General features: G+C 38.2%; 2 protein-coding genes across 10 annotated transcripts in view; both read right to left on the bottom strand.

Annotated features, from left to right (window-relative positions):
• CLCN4 (chloride voltage-gated channel 4) overlaps positions 1 to 6,021 on the bottom strand; it is a 44,519-nt gene extending 38,498 nt beyond the window's left edge. Inside the window, exon 1 of one of the 3 annotated variants that reach the window (XM_054082711.1) lies at positions 5,956 to 6,021. In XM_054082711.1, the coding sequence (XP_053938686.1) occupies positions 5,956 to 5,962 (7 nt within the window). In that variant the 5' untranslated portion in view covers positions 5,963 to 6,021. Of the gene's footprint in view, positions 1 to 3,227; positions 3,377 to 5,955 lie in introns of those variants that run through there. The other 2 variants (XM_009555948.2, XM_054082863.1) reach the window with 2 other exon arrangements.
• Positions 6,022 to 7,519: 1,498 nt separating this feature from the next.
• WWC3 (WWC family member 3) overlaps positions 7,520 to 15,139 on the bottom strand; it is a 106,391-nt gene continuing 98,771 nt past the window's right edge. For 5 of the 7 annotated variants that reach the window (XM_054082120.1, XM_054082448.1, XM_054082520.1 and 2 more), the window contains exons 19-23: positions 14,117 to 14,281; positions 12,704 to 12,796; positions 11,421 to 11,651; positions 10,574 to 10,701; positions 7,520 to 9,166 (exon numbers count right to left, since the gene is read on the bottom strand). In XM_054082120.1, coding sequence (XP_053938095.1) covers positions 9,100 to 9,166; positions 10,574 to 10,701; positions 11,421 to 11,651; positions 12,704 to 12,796; positions 14,117 to 14,281 — 684 coding nt within the window. In that variant the 3' untranslated portion in view covers positions 7,520 to 9,099. The remainder of the gene's footprint in view (positions 9,167 to 10,573; positions 10,702 to 11,420; positions 11,652 to 12,703; positions 12,797 to 14,116; positions 14,282 to 15,139) is intronic. The other 2 variants (XM_054082206.1, XM_009555947.2) reach the window with 1 other exon arrangement.

The following is a 15,139-nucleotide window of genomic DNA, read 5'->3' as shown; positions in this document are numbered from 1 at the left end:
ATCCTTGTAGTGAGGAGCCCAAAACTGAACACAGTATCCAAGGTGCAGCCTCACCAGCAACAAGTAAAGGGGGATGGACAATCACTTCACTAGTCCTGTTGGCTATACTATTCCTGATACAAGCCAGGATGCTGGTAGCACTGCTTAGGGTTGTTGTGATGGAAATGCAGGACCTGGCACTTAGCCTTGTTGAACCTCATCCACCTGGCCTTGGCCTGTTGGTTCAACTGCCCAGACCCCTCTATGAGGCCTTCCCACCCTTGAGCAGATCAACACTCCCACGTGACTCGGTGTCATCTGAATTAGGGTGTTCAATAGCATTAAACGTACCTCTTACTGAAAACCTTTTTAAGCCTTCAGCTTGAAATAAAGCTGATAAAACTGCAGCATAAAAGCCATTAATCTGTTCTACCTTGTCACTTCTCATGATCTGAGTGGAGACAGTGAGTCATTTTCACACATCCGGAGGATAATGTTCTGTTTGCACGGTGCTGTTTTTCACTGCTGCGTTTGATGCCGACGAGCTGTGCAGTTACAGACAAGTTACTTCATACCACTGAGAAGAAGCTCCCCCACCTGAAAGATGGGGAAACTTTTCCTTGGGGTGATGTTTGAGAGAAACATGTTAAAAATGTTTTAGGAATAGCAGCCTACTGACAGTTTCTCTTTCGGCATTAATGATCATGTGTGATTTTTTCGGTTCTACTGGATTAGAAATGAAGAATTCTGACAAAACCCGATACCTGGCATGTATGTATGCACACACACACGAATGAATTAGACTCCTCATCTACAACCTGATTCCATTTCAGTAGACAGAAAAAAAATCAACATATGCACCCACCCCTTGAGCAACGTGCAAACTGCAGCCTGTTGGTAAAAACAAATGGGAAAAGGATTGGTACCTGCCAACATCACTGTTTGAGGATTGCGCACCATGCCAAGCTGACAGAAGGTCAGACCTGTGAGAGGCTCACACTACACAACACCGACTACCAATACACACAAGATGGTCCTGAGCTGTGGGCAAAGTGGGGGGTGGAAGGATCCTTTTTCCCCCTGCACAAGTGCTGGGCTACAGTCACAATCCTGCTCCCCTTCCCTTCCAGCACAACAAACAACAGCTTCGTGATGAAGGAGGTCCCAGACCAAAGCAGTTGTGGCACTCCAGGGGGCCCGTTTGCTCCAAGCAGACAGGAAGGACCCAGTCCTAGGTCAAACACTCCCATCTAAAACCATCCCCTTCTTCTCTAGTCCTGGTTTAAAAGCCACCAGCCACTACCTTTGAAAAAGCACTACCATTACCTCAATGTGCATAACGAGCACCTGTGCATCCAAATGTTTGAGCCAGAACATGGCATCCCAGTGCTGCCTGGCAGAGAGCTGGGGATGGTTCCAAGGTCACCTTTTTATACTAAATAACTGTTAAAGGATGCAAGTCCTTAATTTCCAAGTTGCCCCAGCATACATTTAAGGCTGACACTTTGCTTTTAGTTGCACAAAAGATGCCTGAGTTAACCTGGAAGAACAAGATAACCACCACCCTGCACTTATTTGCATAGGGTATTCAAATATGGTCCTATCTGGTGGACAGGAACCCACTGTGTTTGTAAAACTCACATGTGACAGCCTTGCTGCACACTTCACATGGGCAAAGAGCCAAGACCTGGTGCCTAGCGTGGGATATAATTAACCCAGCCTCGACTTCATGGAGTGAGTCAGGAGAACAAACGCAGCACGGGTACTGCGAGGATGCAACGCCCCTGCCACCTCCTACAGTACCAGGTTTGTGTTTGTATTTCAATTAATTCTGTTGGAGAAAGATAAAATTGAAAGTTATATTTCTTTTCAGCTTTGAAGAACTGTTGCCCTTTCTTATTTCAATAATTCATTATATACTTCTTTTTCTCCTTTATTTTTTGATGCTGACATTACCACATATCTGATCACTGGAAACCAGAACTCACCTTTCCCCAGGATGTACAACCTCCTTCAGCACAGCAGATCCAAAATCTCCCCCCTCGACCGTTTGGGTGAGCAAACAGAGACCCTAAGCCTGCCCAATTTACATTTTTTTCCAATAATGGGAAAAATTTATTGGAACAAAGAACAGGATTTTCACGAATAAGGAAACTTCCTGCAGACTAGGAGTGAAAAGTCACCTGCTGCTCTCCCTGATGAAGCTGCAGCGGAGTCATCCTCCATTCTCAGGCAAAGACACAGAATTATTTATCAGAATTCTTTAAAAAGGCAAAAGAAAAAAGGGATTTTTTCCGATAGTGTCAGCTCAAAAATTAATTTAGCTTCTTTCATTCTAACATTTGCATTAAAATAATTTTTAAAAGCAATAAAATATATTTAAAACGCCTGAAATATATTAAAAAAGAGAAAAAAATCTCAACACAGTACACCATTTTTCTCCACAAATACCTGTCTTCATATGTTTGTATAGAGTGCATAACTATACACCCACACCAGGAAAATAAAACAGACTCTGGACTTCACTTATATAAACATCAGCAGTCCAAAAAAGCAGTTTAGTGTGGATTTTGCCATCTTTCGGTGATTGGCATTTTGTTTATGAAGCAAAAATCTGCTTCTCATCTTGTCTGTTGATTCTGGAAAATAATTTTTCATGCTTATGTTGGGTGACAAGTGAAACCTCCCTTACACTCCAGCAAATCATGCAGGAAACCTGCCGGGCTGGGCGCTTTCAAACCACATCAGCAAAAATTAACAATAAAGGAAAAGCCTCTTTTCCCAAACACACCTAATATCCCCCTAAACAAATTTATTTCCTCATTCCTTCCTAAGCTCAGACACATCTACCTGTACTAGAATTTCCTTTAGGCATCCAGGAGAAAAAAAAAAAAAGCAGGGAATGGAAGCAAAACAGTATCGCCGTGCGCTTCTCTGCATGACTGGACGATGATGGCTGCTCTTGTAAATATAGAATTCAGACACCCGAAGGAGTCATAGCGCAACACAGGGGCAAAGGACCACCTTCAGCCTGAAAGCTCCATTTGGCAGCGTTTCTACCGGAGATGTTAGCCAGGAGATCAGCACAGAGCCAGCAGGAGCTTCTGCAGCTGCGAACCCTTTGCTTGCAGGGAAACTGCGCTGCTTTATTTCCCAGCAGAAACTCTGCGCAACAAGAGCTGCAGCTCTAGGACGGCAGCACGAGAGCAATCGGCAAATAATTTTTTTTGAAGAATTATGTTGCTTACCTGCAATGCAACATCATTTAGCCCAGTCCCAAAGATTTTAATAGCATCCTTTCTTGGGTGGTATGGCTGCAAAAGCAGTGATGTCATGGGGAGGAAGCAGTAACAATCATGTGACCGCATCCTCCGTCTGTAGCATATCTGATAGGCGACGTGGCCAGAGGGAGATGGACCAGGCTGTAATCCCGTAGGATTAAACTGCAAGCCTCTTTGCCCTACCCTACCCCACCTATTTATTCGGTCACCATTAGAACACATGCTGTTTCCCCTCTGCCCCCTCCGGCCTGAGCTAATTGTTTTTAAAAGGGTTTGTGGATTTCTTTGCAATAGCAATAACCATCATGTTTCACAAAGAAAAAGTATATTGAGCAAGCTGCATGCAAACCAATAATTATTCCTGTTGACTTTGCAGCAATGCCTGTGTCGTATTTGCTTTCACCTTTTTGAAATACATAATCACAGCAGCTTGGAAATGAGACAAACCGCAACTGCACCATCCCTTGCATTTTTCCTTCTCCCGGTGCTCCATTTCAAGCTTAACCAGACTGACTTCCCTCCACCTTTTGTGTCATATACAAGCTTTGCAAGCTGCCCTCAAAGACTTCATCCCTGTTACCTTCACTTTTCCATTCTCTTCACCATCTATCCATCACTCCATTTGCAGCCTTCTGCCTTTTCTTCAATGCAACTGTCACTGCTTGAAAGATCCCCTCCCAGATTCCAGACTACTTTTGTGTTTCAAAATTTCTGCTTAAGTTTCCCCAGCAAATATTTAAAAATTGCAACATCCTAAAATGTTTTACTTGACAGAAAAAGCCCAAACAACTGACTTTCACATTTTTGTTAACTATTACACCTCAGAACCATGTTGGGGGGGGGGGATTTTTTTTTTTTTGTTGGTGTTTTTTGGGGTTTGGTTTTTAGAATTTGATTATACTCTACAACTATTGGTGTTCTACAATAAAAGACTAATTTCCAAAATTCTATAGAATTTTATATAAACCACTGAGATCACGTTCCAGAAAAGAAAGGTTATAAACATTCTTTGTGAAGATTGTGTACATACTTGGACATGTGCAATGTGTTATATTTCAAAACATTCACCTTACTGCTCATTTTGCCATATTTGAATATTGTGCAGACTGGTTTTATCCTTAAGGATATCCAGGGACGTGCTTCGTAATGCAACAGCAAGGCAGAGGGAGATCTTGCACAAGTACACATGAAAATATCCATCGGTGACTGGAGGTGCATGCTTTGACTTTCCCTGACTTCAAAGGAAATGGACTGCAGTTCTGGAAGACGTTCTTGTCCCAGTGTTTGAGCAGGTATGCACTAAGCAGGCAGCCCAGCCCCACAAAACAAGCCAGCTGATGCAGGGTATACAAATCCTGTTTTCAGAACGGCTGCACAACTTCTCCAAACCTACTTCAATCCTCCAACAAGCTGAAGAAAGTTTCTGTACGCCTTATTTCTGCTATGGACTCCCATACAGGAATCACAGATTTTGGATTTTATTGTGAAATTTGAAGACTTCACTTGCTTCTCCTGGTGTTTCCATACCTTTCTACAGAAAGAGATTAGATTATGCCATTCATATACAGCACTGCAGGTCACAGTTCTCCATCATTCACAGATCAGTAACAGCCCCAGGCCAACAATAACCATAGTGAAGAGTGGAAAAGTGATAGAGGTCCTAGCTTCCCAATAGCGTCTCCTCTTTGCACCCATTAAAATCAGTATTAAGGCCAATTGAATTCTGCGAAGGAAGTTAAACAAACACTGAGCACTGAACTTTTTTTTCTTGACAGTGTTATCTGCAATTTTCCTTACTCAGTTTATGAATATGAAAACAACAAAGAAGCATTCAGTCAGTCAGATACAAACATCTATACCTGGGACCTTCTGTGCCACAAAACACACCCTGTAACATAAACACCACACCCTAGACAGAGAATAGTAATTTTGTGCACTAACCAAATGGACACAAGCGTCTCAATCTCCCATTTTTTCCTGAACAGATTTTCCTACATTCAATTCCTAATTTTCTCTTCTCTATTACCTCAGCCAAACTTATCAAGACTCTGAATGTGTGTAGTTAGTTGGATGGCCTAACTGCAAACACACTAAAGGGATAGAATATATGATTCTTGATAGAATATGTGATTCTAGAACCTAGATATTTATATACAAATTTAAGAGATTAATAGAAATCATAAGAACTCAGAAATAGCTCCTAAGCAGCTTTTAACCTCAATACTGAGTTTTTCCAAAGTGCAAGCAAATCACTTAACTGACATTCACAGACTCCAAAAACAAATGAACTTTCCCCTCTGCCATTTTCTTCCAATGATTCTATTGAGTGGTCCCAGGAGAAAGAAAATACTCTTCACATGATATTTTGGAAAAGATTGTTCTTGCTTTTGCTAGCCTGCAGTTTCTCAAGTCTCTCTGCAAATACATTTTCCCTTCTCTCAAAGATATATGACTATAGTTTAAAAGTGGATGCAAAAGAAGCTACCAAGTGCCCTCTTCCCTAAAAAGTCAACCTTCAGTTTTATATCTGCTGGAAACAACACACAACACAACACACAGCTCATCTAATTCCTAAAAAAAAAAAGCTCTTTTTATGCAGCACTTACCTTTAAGTCTTGTAAACTGCTTACAAGAACCGCAGCAAGAAATACATGTAAGACCTCATTCTTATAACAGAAAACCCATACTGACATACCCATCATAGCTTTTGTTGTTGATCCTAATGGTCGAGAGACAGAGACAGTTGATATTCCAAGTGACTATGCCTAGCAGACTGTTTAAAAATAACTGAAACTCCGTCATACCCTTAACGCCTTCTGGACAGAGAAAGGAGTCATATGTCAGCATTACGATTTTGCCTGCGCTCCTGCAGCTTGAGGTTACAGAAAGAAACTGAGAAACAGGCCTTCTGCAGGTTTAACGTTTCCTTTATGAAAACAGCAGCAAAGTTCAGCCTAAGTAAGTTAACTCGTATTCTTTTGAGTGGCTTCCACCTTGGAATCAACCCTAAGTAAGATATTACAGAACTAATAATGTCAACTTAGTTCTGGTATAACTCTATAAGCAGCTCAATGTGTTGTAAGCGGAGCTACCCATGAATTCTGGGAATATTCAACTATGAGCCTCTGGTACAGCTGTCAGCTTATCATGAGCAATAACCACAAGGGAGAATATACCTGCCATTCCTTAACTCTGCATCCCCTTCCGGTCTTCAGTGTAAACTCTTTAGAATCTCTGATTTCACAGATTTCCCCTCTTATATTTATTTGAAAATTCATTACATTCGCCCAAATGACAAGTATTATTCAAAAATCAAAATTCCTTTATGAAAGCAACCTGAATGTGGCAAATATCAACCATTCAAAAGATATCTTGTACTTTGACATATAACAAAACTCTATTTCTGTTTATGGCAAATTATTTTATTTTGTAGAAGAAATACTTTCAAATAATACAAAAATGACACAATCATACAGAACTGACAAAAACAAGAGAGATGAATACTGAATATGATAACTCGTTATCACATCAAAACGGAACTCATTACAGCAGTCAGAATCACAGATCCAACAAGATATGCTGATAACGTCTCACAGCGGTCGCTGTTTAAAAACACCAACTTGAACCTAATGACAGAGAGGCCACCAGCCACTGCCCCTTCGTTATACAGACACAAAACAATTTAAGGTAGAAGGGATGTCCCTATCCTGATCCCTGCTCAAAGCAGGTCCAACGTGATCAGCGTGATCTGGGGTGCCGTGTCCTGTCCTGTCAAGTTCTCTACTCCATAGTCAGAAGACTACACCTCTATGGGCCACCACTTCCAGTAACTGACCACTCTCATGGGAACATGGTGTTATCTGTTCTTAGTACACATCAAGTACTTCTGGTGTCACTGCATGGTAATTTTTCATAGACCTTCGTATTCAAGGGCCTCCACTGAAAATGTGACGTGAAATTCTGACTAACTGGTCTTTTCAAGTAATGAGCACTGAAAAGCTTGCTGTCCCTAGACCTTTACCCAAACACTAAAAATTTCTTACACAATTTGGTTTTTGTCTGCATAGTTTCTGAATAAGTCTAGTTGCACCCAAGGAATCCAATATACACCCACTGAAGCTTACAGGCAAAACCATATATTGCTGTAAGATCAAATCACTTGATGCTGGTCATGGCATCAATGGTTATAGGCCATTCCCATGAAACCAGGAATACTACCTTAAATTTAAATGTCCGCATTAATCACCTTCATTGATTAATGATTTAGGTTACCACCTTTTTTACCCACTACTTTTACTCTTAACTTGGACAGGTAAAAGCAATTCAGTTTCAGGTCTTCCATATCTTTGACAAGGTAACAGAGTATAAACTCTTGAAACTCACAAACTTACTTACAAAATATTTGAAAATATTCTGATTGGTTCTGATAAGTACATCAAAGTTTTGGCTATTGCTGTTTTGATTTCCTGAAAAATCTGGAACCAATTTGACCCTTACTTTAATTAAGAGACGGCATGATCTTGCTCCTAGGAGATTAACAGCAATTTGCAAAGTCAGTCTTGTGTTGGGCACCTCTCTTTGTAGGTAACGTATAATTAGAAAAATATGAGAAACTATTATAGTAGCTTAGTAAAGAAGTATTTTTTACATATTTGCAGGATGCAAGGACACAAAACTGGCATACTCGGGAATTTAGGGTGACAGTCTTTCACTAAAACGAATGGCACAAGTAAAATTATTTCTTGCTTGATTTTAGCTGGTCCAACTAGCAAGCAAGTGAGCTGTACCTTCCAGAATTATACACCTTCCTCCTGGGAAGTGTCACTGTTCAACAGAACTTGCATGCATGAAACTCAAAGCACATCCTCTAGGATGAACATGCGCCTAAGCACCATTACTTAACACAGCTGCTTCCTGAAATCAACATGTACAGACTTTCCTGAATCAGATTGAATCTTTGTAACTGTAGAAATGACCAAAACATTCCTTTAACAGTCCTTCCACACAGGTACCTCACATTGCTCTTTTAACTCCCTTTTAATTAAATGGCAAAACAAAGACTTGTCACTCTTTTCCTTCCTCCGTTTAAACTGAGAATCTAGTTAAGAATATAAAGATACTTTAGACACAACTGAAATGAAAACAATCTATTAGTGCACAGTAAGAACATGCAAATGAATTTTGCAATGTTTAACATCATTTCTAATCAGTGTTAAACACATTGCAGGTGATAATATTTTGCTATAACACAGACAGTGCTAAAGGATACAATGTACATAATAAGCTACAGATAATAAAGCTGAAAAAAGTGACAATTTTGGAACATAGTATTTTCATTTCAGGTATCAGAAACAAAACCAGCTCAATGGTTCCATTCTACTGTATGACAAATACTGAAGAACAAAATTTCAGTCTTAAAATACATCTTAAAGTAGGTATTTTCCTTCAAGGAAAAAAGGCACTATAAATAAATTACACTACAGTGAATTTGCCTGAACTCACTTTGTTTCTGTCTTCCAGCCTTTAAGTCAAATAAAACAGCATAAAAACTGTACACGCTCTTAAAAGGATAGTCGATCTTTTATAAAATAAGTTGTCTTCAGAGATGTCAGTTTCACAACAAGGAAAACCCAAGCCTTGTTGCAGTCGCTATTATAAAATATATATGTATATATATTTATATATATGTTTTTGTTTACTTTTACTTTTTTTACTTTTTTTTATTTTTTACAAAACATGTATATTAGCTTTTGCACAATTTTTTTTAAAGAAACTTGGCTATTCTAGTAACTTCATTAAAATAAAAGCGATAAATACTTCATGTTTACAATGCAACATGTCATACATCATCAGCTGGCAGAGGAGGTATGTTAATCCTTGGTCTTGTAAAAAAAGCTATCTTCTCTCTGTAATCAAAACAAGACAAAAAGGAAGTCAATCAGATACCTGCGTTTTTTTACCCCCAGAGAACATGGTTTCTTTACTATGGTTAGTATTTGTTACTTCCGTACTGAACTGATGGCTTATTTGAGTACAAGAAACTTACAGAAACTACTGCAGCTCACCATATACTTTTGGTAACATTCCTTTAAGCACAATTAGTATTTTTGAAAGTTCAGGTGGAACCTTTTCTACAACTTATTGAACATCAGCCATAGGTGACTGTAAGAAGATTTCACAGCAAAAGCCCTGCCTAAGTTGCTTCTGCAATGCAAAGTTCACCCTTGTACATTTTGCAGTAATGTCTACAAAAGGAGAAAAAATATGGTGTTCGGTCATCCACGTGCTTTTTTATTGAGCAAACAGTACATGCTGTAAACTAAGCGTAATAAAAAATGGATGTGTACATTAAAAGGGTAAAAATTTATGCAAGGAAGACAGCTTTTGCTTTATTTTCTACAGCATATTTTATTCCATTCTCCTTATTTTTATATATCTCTGTATACAAAGCGCAAAAATCTACCCTCTCATTACCAGAAACATAAGATGTTAAAACAGCCCTAAAATTTCTATTCTTCTTACTTCCTCCCCACCTTTGTGAAAAGAGCTTCCCAATATAATTCAAGCAAAAAAAATTACATTAAAGGACAGAGGGCTTTTCTATTTCACTTAAGTATCCCCTGCAAGAAAGTTCTACAAATGGATGAAATAATATAATGCAACACTGTAACTGAGTAGTCCACCACATCTACCATTTTCTTACTCTCCCAATAAATGCAAAAAAATATAATTAATGTTGAAGTTATAAATTTTTCCTGTGAAATGCACATTGTTTATCAATGCCACTTGTACACAAAATAAATCATCAGGAAAAAAAAGATAAGCTAAGAGAGGACAGATACCATGTGGACACAGATGAAATGGGGGAAAAAATCCAAAGAAAAAGCTTCATGAGTGAAAGGTGGAATTTTATTGAATATTTTTTAAGAAGTGAGTGTTACTGGTGATGTATATGTATTACTATTAAAGAAATGATTTATGCCTGCAGGGTTGCACTGAGGAACAGACAAATCATTTAAACTTAACAGTGAGTAGGCTAAGTTGAAAGAATCACCTAAGTTAAATTTGCACTTGAAGACTAACTTTATTTATTTATTTATTTAGATTCCACATGTTTCAAAACTGTAGCGCTGCAATTTCACCTTTGGCTCTTTGCACTACAAACAATTCAAAGGACACTCATCTGTCCAAATCAATACACAGTTAAAAATTACAGGCTATATAAAAGACAGAATTTAAGCTAAATGTTTCAGAGAGCTTTAACCTCACTGATGAACTGTTGCTATGCTATTTCAGTACACATTACCACTCACCTAAAAGTCTGCACCTGAATAGGCTCCTTCTGATTTTGCCCACGCAACTGATATATTTCTTTTGATGCTTTCTTCAGCATCTTTTCAGCTGCTTGCTCTTGGTGATGTTCAAATTTGGTCTGCCTGGTCTGAAAACAAGAATATAAAATAATTCACCATGTGAATAAATAAAACACAAGAACACCCAGGTAAAGACAACAGATTTTTTTTTTTTCCCCACTCACCGCTGTAAAACCACACAAGTACATTGTCTGAAATAGCTTATAATCTAAGAACTATAAATACAAAACACTGACAATTGTAGCTTCATTTCTTAACGCTCTTCAGACAGATATGTACTAAATCCATGGAAGTTACTGCACATAGATTGGTCAAACAAGACTTTAAATTTAAGCTCACTCTTCCTCTCTGATAATCCAATGATTATTTTGTTTGTTGTGTCATTTTTGCCTATAACTTCCTTTCCCAACAACAGGAAAAAAACACACATCCAAATGATCCAAATACTTATAGAAAATGAAATATCAAATCAACAAAGCTTCTTTCAAAGATCAGAAGTAACGAAATCATTAAACTTCCAATAATAAGTATCTAAAACAAAAAATCCAGAAAGAAAACAAGCTTCAAACCAAAACAAGAAGTGCCACTGGCAAATAGTGCCATTCTCCAGTATTCATCCTCCAATAAATACAGTTTGGTAGCAAGCACAATAAAAATTATTGTATTGATAACTTGAAAATATAGAGGCAATATTCATTGTCTGAGGCTCTGTAAAAGCAGCTTGAGGTCTTGTTACAATGAAGACATTTTGAAATCAGAAGTTTCTGAACATGTCATGTTACCATACCTGCCTTTCTGCTTCCTTCAATAAGTTTCGGAATCGATCATCCCGAAGGACCCAGTGGGGCAGATCTGTCTGCCCCCTGAGTTGGGCATCTTCCAGACGCTGTCTCAACTCTCTTAAAACACATATCTCCTCGTTCAGCTGTCTCTGTCTAGTTCTGGATGCCTGGAGATCCAGCTCCAGGTCTAAGGACGTCCTTGCCATAAGCTCAGCCAAAGATGATCTGCAGGACTGCTGAGTTATTAGGATTCAAACAAAATATACAATATATTACTCTCAACGTGGTATACTTCTCTGTCTTTAGCTATACGGAACATACATTTTCTGTACTTAATTCACACACAATGCTTTCTTGACACAAAGTTTTGGAGAGATTATTTATATCCCACAGAGAAAAGCTAAGCAGCTGTAATGGTTTCCTGTACTATACATAAACTTTCCCAGTTAATGGTTTCTGCCGCCTCCCTGTACAACCTCCTTTTGGCTTATAAATATTTAACTGATTTAAGTTCTATGGACTAAAATTTCATGTTAAGATGACAACAAAAGGGATGCAATAGGAAAAATCATGACTCAGAGTCATGATGTCAGAAAATATCGTACTGAGCAAGGTTCCCCTTAAAGGGCTTTATTCAAAACTCGTTTTAAGATACATTCTGAATCAAAACGCGAGGCATGGCTGTGTGCTTGCCTACACCATTGAAAAATTAACTTCTGCTGACCAGGGTAAACTGTATGCAATTTCTACACAATGAATTAACACCTTACTCACCCTTCTCTGTCCACTTGTTCTGCAGCATGTGGGGTGGCACAGAAGCAAAAGGAGAGCTTAAGCCTATTCATTCCTGAATACCTGGGCCTCAAATACTATAGTTTGCTAGGCTGTATGGGAGGGGTATGGGTGTTTTACTGTTGCATTCACACAAACTCCTCTGGGCCTGCGCCCTGCAGCATAAACTAGATTTTAAAAAGTCTTAACAATGTTTACATCTAAATCAATACATATTCAGTCCCTATTAAACTAATTATTGTCTGCCGCATTTCTTTTTTTCCCCTCAATAATTGCTCACACTTTAGAACTATATTTCACTTCTCTATGTCTGTCAGATTAAATAAAACCCTCAAACCAAACCCAAAACACATATCCCTCCCCTAACTACATTACAGAAGCCTTATATGTTTCCTAAAACCACCAGAATGTACCTGTAGACATCTAAAGCTTAGGTATCAAAGCACCAGTGAGCGAGTAACTTAGTGAAAAGTAAAACCCAGTTTCCTAGGTATACCTGCTTATACCGTAGAGTACGTCTCTCCAAGGTATTCCGGACAAAAGGAGACTTCCTTGGAAGTGTTGAACTGTCACTGTCACTGCGATACAGCTGATTAGAAAAGAGATTGAAAGTATAAGTTGCTTACAGGGTCGTCTGCCTTAAGAAATCTGGAATTTCTCTTGTGCTTTTGAGATTTATCTTTAAAAATGAACTGAAACTCTCGCTGTAAGCACCCGTTTTTTTCAGTTTTAGTTGTTTATAAGAATTTATATATAACAGTGTGCATACTGTCTAGCTAGAATAATTGAAGAAAAATGGAAAACCCATCAGAGTTTTACAGTGAAGTTTCATCAAGCATTCTACTAAATAACCAGGACAATATAGCCTAAAAAAGGAGGAAGGTGCAGTTAAAGGAAATAATATTAATACCTAAAGCACTTACTGTCATAATTACAAACAATAGTCTCACACTTCTTTCCCCCCTCTGATTTTAAGTAAATGCAGCTTAAGTGCAGATGTTTAACCATCTTTTTTTCTGGTGTGTGAGGGTGTTTTAGCTCAAATTGCCTATATCATAAACAGATAAGGAATCCAGAAATCAAACTGAAGAATTCAAAGGGGTCCATAGATGCACTGCATGCAATGTAAATAATAGAACTAGCTCCAGAAGATCCTTAGTTTATGAAAAAGCATGGAAGTTAAAAGCCATTATTGTATTTTCAAACTGAAGCTCTCAAAACCTCATGAAAGAGTACAATTAAAGCTATGTGCATTTCACCAATACTGCAAAATCAATACCCCAATACCCATGTATTGACCTGCAATACTATGAGCTAATTGCTTATAAGCCCTTTGCTGTCAAACATAGCAACCAGCTTACAGGAGCTTGAAAACTGTTGTGCCAATCCTCAATTACTTGCACCAGCACACCCAGAAACTCTAGGTCCCACCATAACAGGCCATCCTACGACTGACATTTGTGACAGCAACCAGAGTCATATGAATATTTATGCAATAACCCTAAGATTATGCATTTAGTCCCCTTTCCCAAACTTTTAGGTACCTGAAGGTTAAACAGAGCTTCTAAGATATTTATACACCTTATCAGACACCACTGTCCCTCTGTAAAATCAATTACCCTGGACTAACATTTAAGGTTGCCAGGGGAAGAGAGCTTAATATCTAAATATGAAATATTTTAATATGAAATAAACTCAAGTTTAAACTCTTACAAAGAAAAGAACCAGGGGACCTTATCCCCACTGCAACATTTAAATTCAACAATACATTAGTCATTATTATTCATTCATTCAAAAGCAGCATATGTTTCTTATACATGAAATAAAGACTTAACGAAGGAATTATCAAAAATGTGCAAAATATTTGCATAGAAGCCCTTTCCCCCCTTTCTTTTTAAGCCTTACTCACTCTGCAAACATATTGACTTCGTGCTCCAGGCGAGAAGGTCTGGGAACGAACAATAGTGCTACTGCGAACAAAAGCAGAACCACGTGGCCTGCGGCTAGTTCTCTCTTTTGGAAGAATAGGAACTTCTTCAGGAAACAGATCCTCAGTGTTAGTTTCCTTATCCACCTAAAATTTCAGTGAAGGAAAAATGTTTATTTTTCCCTTTTCTCTCTCATCAAAAAACAAGCAGAGATTTCAACACTATCAAAAGTAAACAATTTCCCTGGCTAGCTAGGTAAACTTTTAATAAGCACTGAGAACAGAGGATGAATCGCCATCTTTTTAAAAAGTTTTAAAACCAGCTCATTCAAAATTATAAGATTAGCTTTCAGAAGCCTTTGCTGGAACAGTAACAATTTTGAGATGCAGTTACAACATGAATCATAGCTGCAGAGCACAAAGACTGCATTCAGCATTGGCAATTGGGCATTAACCAAGTTACCACCTGATCTCCAGCCTCAACAAGAGAAACCTGAGTAACCTTTCAATACACAACTGCCTTAAAACTGGAGCAATTCAAATGAAGAGAAGGAACTGAACAAAATGGAATTGAAAAATTGTTAAAATAATGATACGAGAATACTAGAGTATTTGGAAATACTGAAAACATGTGCTACTCTAGTAAAGTTTCAAAATTTTAAGATCACTCACTCCTCAACAGGAGGCAAGATCTTCCCTAAAGGCAACACAAATGGCTCATGTTCCTCTGCTTTACTGGAAGTGTGCCGATTTCAGCTCATTCAGGATTATATATTGAAAATAAAAGATTTTAAATTCATCTGTTTCAGCACAGTTGTTCTGAAAATATCAGCTGTATTTATCATAACACCAAATCAGTAATGTTAAGCCTTAAAACATTAAGCTTCCTTCTTCCCAATTCCCTTAAAAATTCTCCTTTCTAAGAATTTGGTCATGATCTTTTCTTTTACAATTTTAGGTCGACACAGATATTGATACTAATGTATATTTACAGATTAGATAAAA

The sequence above is a fragment of the Cuculus canorus genome, chromosome 1, assembly GCF_017976375.1.
Source record: "Cuculus canorus isolate bCucCan1 chromosome 1, bCucCan1.pri, whole genome shotgun sequence".
Taxonomy (NCBI): domain Eukaryota; kingdom Metazoa; phylum Chordata; class Aves; order Cuculiformes; family Cuculidae; genus Cuculus; species Cuculus canorus.
This window is presented reverse-complemented; position numbering and strand designations above follow the sequence as displayed.